Here is a 6,775-nt window from a genome sequence, read left to right as displayed (position 1 = left end):
AGGATCCTCTTCGAGAGAAATTTGGACTGTTTAAAAAAAATTCAAGAGATTAAATTCAAGAAATTAAGATAAATTTATTTTTGTTTTCTGTCAATGGAGCTAGCCCGTTTGACTGCGAGGAGCTGATGTGATTTAATATTACTAGACGGTTAAATATTCGATACAATATCTTTAAATTATGATTGCAATTTTAAATCGTTCTAATTAAATTTTGAAATATTAATGTTATTTAATTTATTTCTTCACAATAATTATTGATTTAAATAATAAATATATTGAACCTATTAAACTATTTGAGTGATTAAAGAGGTATTGTTTTTTTTAGAGGTCCCGGGTTCGAGTAATAGTGTCTACATGATGTGTAATCATTGTTAATGACTAAAAAAAATTATGAACATTTATTTTTTTATAATCACCCTAGATTATTAAAAAATATATATCAAATATATTCATGACATGTGGATTATTTTTTTTTAAAAATAAAAATTTATTGTATCAACATCTTAAATATGTTATATTAGAAACTAAAAACATTTTGATTATTAATAATATAGTTATTTTTAAATTTAGATTGTTGATGTAATAAGTATAAACATATTTGAAATTAATCAAACGTTTTAAAATTTGAATTAATTTATAATTTAAAATTTAAGTCATAGTTTAATGACATAAAGGGACACTAATCCTTTGTAAAATTCAATTATGACAAAAAAACAATTATTAGTATTGGATTTGATTTAAAAAGATAGCATTTTCAGTTAATAAAATTGAATAATTCAGTTTCCAAATTAAATTATTTAAGTTATTTAATGTGATGTAATCTTACCGAAAACTCAACAAAACAGAAAAAAAATAGAACTTAAAGTATAATGTCTCATAAAAATGAAAACATCAATAAGACACAATCTTCAATAAAAAAAAATACCTCATGAATCATTGGTTGCTCTTTAAACACTGAATTACCATGAGAGAGACTTTTTTTTTTAAAATCCAAAAATGATAATTTTTGGTGTAGATCTAAAGACATGCACAAGAAATCATAAGAATGAGTACATGAATCTTAACAACTAATTTAATTTTTTCACTATCTATTCCATCAAAATTTATGGAGATGGAGTATCGGCGATCAAAAAATAAATAATTTTGAAGTTGACTTTTGAGTTATGCCTTGACTTCTTACTTATAACGTATACGATCCAAGCTGAGTCGATGAAGACAATGCGAAATTTGGTGGAGTAGAGGGCCTTCTTCGTGATGAAGAAGGTTAAACTGTACTCACCTTTTCTCGTAGCGCTGGCACATGTTCTGCTTTTTCGATGGAAATCCTTGCGATCAAAACCAATATTAGTATCTTCATGGAGTCAATCTGGTTCAATAAATATAAACTGATCATTGAAATTGATTCGAAGCGATCGGTGGAGTGGCTATCATTCCATGCTAAGCCCCCCACTCTTTTCTGTAAGGAGGTTAAATTCATCAAGGATCTAATATCTGCGGGTTGGCTTTCGATAATGCATATCTCAAGGGGAACTAATATTGAGGCAGATTTGCTTGCCAAAAAAGGGAGCGAATGAAGATCGAGTTAAAGGCTTTGCTGGAACGGATCATTAGAGGCTATGTTGTCCTTATTTGTAATATTAAATAAACCATTGGATATGTCCTTAGACGTGTTGTGGCCTTCTTTTGTATGATAGGTGTAGCATCCACGCGGGTGGTGATGGCCTAGAGATGATGCGCCTTCTTCCTTGGGGCCTCAGCTTTCATGCTTTGGTCAGGTTTCTCATTAGTGCCGGTTGGTGTGGCATTTCTTCGTGTGATGTGGTTGCCTAGTGTTCTTGTTTATATTTGGGGTTTTGTATGTTTGATGTCATTGTATCGAATAATTTTCTTGATATTTTAATAAATAATTTGGGCATTCTTTTCCTCCTCCCGCTATCTGGTGGGTTGCTCTGGCTCCTATAGGATATGAAGGGAGTTTAAAGAAGCCCCTTTACATTTAATAATAATAATAATAATAATAATAATAATAATAATAATAATAATAATAATAATAATAATAATAATAGATAGTTTCGGGAGACAGAAAAGTGATAACGTAGACGATATTCGTGTTGGAGAAAGCGATAACGTAGACCATATTCATGATAGAAAAACATAGGTAAACGAAGAAGTTTTGTGATGATACCTTGCTCCACAAGTTTTCCCAAGTGCACCATTACTATAACGTCTGTTGATAGTTGTCAACCAATGTGCCACCACCATGGTTGTACTATTGGCCATCATTTTTACCAGTGCATCTTAAAGGATTCTTTTTAATTCGGCATTCAAGGCACTTATAGCCTCATCGAGGAGAATTCTTAGGTTCTTCAAAATGGCTCTTACTATTACTTTTCCTCACTTTTCCCTCTTGAAATGTAAGTTACATGCTCTCCCATCATGGATAAGGGAAAAAATCAGACATGTTGTGAGAGCATGGAACCCAACTTTCATGAGGGCAAAGAAAAAGAACAGCAATAGCAAGAGCCACAGATTTGGGTGCCTGTCTTTCTCCGATCACCTTCCGACATGCATGTTACCTCTATAAAGTACCAACAAGTATGTACGTAGTTCAATTAAAAATATAAAACCTATTAGTATTATTAATCAAATATGACTACACAGTAGGGTATATGTATATAAACTTGAAGCAATATTTCCTACCATAATTTTAACTTAGGTCCACCCTTTGTCAGCCATAATTACATGAAAATTTAAATACAATATATTGAAAAGACTTTTAATGCATTAACCATGGATGAATGTTTAAAACAAACAAAACAATGAATCAAATAATTTCAGATGAAGAACATTTCGATTAAATAGTAAAGATTTCAAGACATTTTATTTTTTAGGATTTCAGTTTCAAAATCATGTTTAGCGATTTTCAGTTGACATTTCAATGATACCATTGCTTTCACATTTTATTTTTTGAGATTTCAGTAATTTCAGATGAACAAAGTTGGTTTTTAAGTCGGTACCTTGCTCCACAAGTTTCCCCAAGTGTACCACTACTATCATGCCCGCATTTGTGATATTGGTTAACCGATGCCGCCACCACCACAGTTGTTTGTTCTATTGACCGTCCCTTTGACCATTGATTCTTGAACGATTCATTATGATTCAGCATCCAAGGCACTCATAGTCATAGCCTTTTTGAGCAGGAGGATTCTTGGGTTTTTCAAGATTACTTTTGCTATTGCTTTTCTTTGCTTTCTCTCTCATGAAAGTTGAGTCTCCATGCTCTTCCACCATGGAAAAGAGGAAAGATCATATATATTGGGACAACATGGAACTCAACTTTCAGGAGAGAAAAAGCAAAAAAGGGTAATAGCAAGAACAATAGCACAAGAAACATAGGCGAAAGAGAGGGGGGAGATGCAGTTAAAAAGGTAAACAAATTCACAAAATACAACGTAAATAATGTCTAATTACTAACATTATCGTTATATGTTATAAATTGAAATATTAGTCATTATATTTTAATTTATTAAAATTTAATCCTTAATATGGAATTGATGGAAACCCTAAACGCCGACGACAGAGCTATCAAGAAACCTAGACACCACCTTGACAAACCACCGGGCAATCTTAAGGAACATGAGGATTTGGCAATGAAAGTTGATGCTTTGCCGACGACCTTCACATCTTACCGTGATTCCGAAAATGATATGGAAGATGGGATTGAGAAGGTGAGAAACATGTTCGGTCATCAAAATTGATTCCAAATGTGAGAAGTAAAGGAAAAGAGAAGATTATTGAGACCTCTAAAGTTGGTAAAACCAAAGGACCCCTCAATTTGAAGAAACCAATAGCTACTCCTCTTACTAGTTCTGTCTCGCCTGCTCTATCTTCGAAACAATCGTCGATCCCCCTCACTCCCAAGACATAATGTGAGTTCTTCCCTTACTCACAAGCAAGCAACCCTTGACAAAGCAAAACACTCCTCAGTCACTGTCACAGAAAACATGGATCCCAACATTCCATTTGCAAATAATGGTGATATGGTTATTGATGATTAGTCAAATGACCGAAACTTAGGAAAGCCACCTAACCCTGGGAAGCTTAGCTGTCATGCTCCTTTGGTTGACCACACTTCCCTTCTTAATATTCGATTGGAACCCATGGAGATTGCTAATGATGATAGCTTTTCTGAGGGACATCCAGTTCCTATGTCTGACTGAGTTGTATTACTCTTCTACCCTTTTTTTCATTTTTATAATGAATTTTAAGGATTTTTGTTGGAATGTACAAGGTTGTGGGCATTCTTGCTTTTGACAGTTGTTAGATAGTGAATGCTTGATCACAAGCCTGATGTTAATGATTTCGTGGAACCTCGTATCAGTGGCCCTCAAGCTGATGCCGTTATTGCAACTTTGGGGTTTCCCAATTCTCATCGTGTTGAAGCAACTGGTTTTTCGGGAGGTATATGGTTTTGTTCGTATGATTCTGTGTCCATTGATATCCTTCATAACCACTTTCAGTTTATTCATTGACGAATTACTTAGAAAAGAGACAATCTAGTTCTTCTTGCCACAGTGGTTTATTCTAGTCCAAACGCCACAAGAAGACGGACTCTTTGGACGCATCTGCATCATCCTTCTCAAATTCGGGGCCCCTGCCCTGCATCCTTCTTGGTGATTTTAATGCCACCTTAGATATTGCTGATCGAAAAGGAGGGACTGGTTCTTCTTTACCTTGTAAAAATTTTCAGGATTTCCCCATGGATTATGGCATCCAAGATATGGCTTTCCATGGTCCTCCTTATACCTGGACTCGGGGTTTCACACATGCTCGTCTCGATAGAGCTCTTTGTAATAGCTATTGGGATGAGCTTTGTCCTGAATCTATTATCCATCACCTTCTCCGTTTTCGATCAAATCATCATCCCATATTGCTTCAGGTTGGTAATCTTCCAAAGAATTCCACCTCTAACCAATTCAGATATTTGTCTAGTTGGTAGTTACATGAAGATTTTCAACGCAGGTTCAAGATAATTGGATGGATAAGGGAAATTGCCAATTTCACTATAGCGGCTGATTCCTGGAACAAATCTGTTTTTGGGTACATCAGATCAAAGAAAAGGATGGTTATGGCTTGCCTTCAGGGTGTTCAAAAGGCACTTCAAACCAGCAACTCACTTTTTCTCCATAATTTGGAAGCCTCTCTCTTAACTGAACTTGAATCTCTCCTTGATCAAGAGGAACTTTTATGGCGTCAAAGATCTCGTGAAGATTGGATTTCCCTTGGAGAATGTAACACGAGCTATTTCAAAAGTAAAACGAAGGTTCCGAAGAAAAAAAAAACAGAATTTTAGCTCTCAAAATTGAAGGTGTTTGGTGCCATGACCATTCCATGCTAAAAACTGAAGTTGTTCGTCACTTCAAGTCTTTATTCTCGGTTCAAGACTCCCACCGTGATGTTTTTCCTTGTCGGGGCAGATTCCCTTTAAATCCTTCGGCCACGTGGGCTGCCTTGGAAACAATTCCATCTCCGGATGAGATTCGTTCTGCTATAAATGACATGGCACCTCTTAAGGCTCCTGGTTATGATGGGTTACATGCCGAATTTTTCCAAAAGCATTGGTCGACAGTTGGAAACTCTATATGCGCATGTATTCAATCTATCTTTAGTGGCGGTTCTCTGGAATATGATCTAAACAAAAATGTTATTGTGCTTATCCCCAAGATGAAAAATACGGACCTTCATGGATTTTCGCCCCATTAGCCTATGCACTGTCATTTATAAAATACTCTCCAAGCTTATTGTTTGTAGTCTAAAGCCAATTATGCCGAGCCTCATCTCTCCAAACCACACCAGCTTTATTTCGGGACACTCCATCACTGAAAATATTATTCTGAATGAAGAGATTATCCATTCCATGTGACACTTAAAGGGTCGTAAAGGCTGGATGATGATCAAGGTTGACCTTGAGAAAGCCTTCGATCAATTATGTTGGGATTTCATAAACGATTCCTTGCATGATGCTGGTTTTCCACTCAGCTTGATTCGTATAATAATGCATTGTGTCACCTCTTCATCTTTTCAAGTTTCAATGGAATGGTGATCTTTCAGAATCCTTCCATCCAAACCGAGACATTCGTCAAGGAGATCCACTCTCACCGTATATGTTTGTTTTGGCTATGGAATGTTTGGGTCACATTATTTCGGAAAATGTTGATGCTAAAATTTGGGATGCTTTCAGCTTCATCAAGAACGGTATTCCTCTTTCCCAGTTCTTCTTCGCAGATGACCTGATCTTATATGCTCGTGCTAATATCCCAGATGTTATTAATTCGGCTTTAGCTTGCTTTGGTCACGACTCTGGACATAGTGTTAACAGGAGGAAAACAACCATATATTTCTCGCCAAATACAAATGAAGCTATGAGATTCTATTAGTGATCGTTTGGGTTTTCAACAAGTCAATGAGTTGGGAAAATGTTTAGGAGTTTCATTTCAACATGGTCGTGTTACGAAGGCTGATTACGCTTTTATTATTGAGAAAATGCGCGCCTTATTGGATGGTTGGGCAGCAAAGACTCTTTCTATTGCCGGTCTTCCAACTTTGGCCAAATCCGTCCTTGCTTCTATTCCAATTTATTTTATGCAAACAACTATGTTTCCAATAAGCGTTAGTAATGAAATTGAGAAGCTTATTCGTCATTTCTTATGGGGTTCAACTGACTCAAGAAACTCTCCCTCCATTATTAATTGAGATCGAATTTGCCAACCGATTG

General features: G+C 35.7%; 1 protein-coding gene across 1 annotated transcript; it reads left to right on the top strand.

The window, feature by feature from the left end:
* Positions 1-4,331: 4,331 nt before the first annotated feature.
* LOC120125740 lies at positions 4,332-5,763 on the top strand. The gene is made up of 4 exons (XM_039144098.1): positions 4,332-4,461; positions 4,695-4,939; positions 5,000-5,291; positions 5,408-5,763. Exons 1-4 carry the CDS (start codon positions 4,332-4,334, stop codon positions 5,761-5,763), a joined length of 1,023 nt encoding a protein of 340 aa, XP_039000029.1.
* The last annotated feature ends 1,012 nt before the right edge of the window (positions 5,764-6,775 follow it).

Source organism: Hibiscus syriacus, unplaced genomic scaffold (assembly GCF_006381635.1).
Source record: "Hibiscus syriacus cultivar Baekdansim isolate YM2019G1 unplaced genomic scaffold, ASM638163v2 tig00110442_pilon, whole genome shotgun sequence".
Lineage (NCBI taxonomy): Eukaryota > Viridiplantae > Streptophyta > Magnoliopsida > Malvales > Malvaceae > Hibiscus > Hibiscus syriacus.
Note: the sequence above shows the minus strand (reverse complement) of the source record. Positions and strands in the feature narration are given on the sequence as shown.

Excerpts from the sequence above, each read along its gene's own strand:
- LOC120125740 (XM_039144098.1), top strand. The coding sequence starts at position 4,332 with ATGCTTGATCACAAGCCTGATGTTAATGATTTCGTGGAACCTCGTATC. Across the intron at positions 4,462-4,694 it reads AGCAACTGGTTTTTCGGGAG|ATATTGCTGATCGAAAAGGA; the intron begins GTATATGGTTTT and ends ATGCCACCTTAG. Across the intron at positions 4,940-4,999 it reads ATCATCCCATATTGCTTCAG|TTACATGAAGATTTTCAACG; the intron begins GTTGGTAATCTT and ends TCTAGTTGGTAG.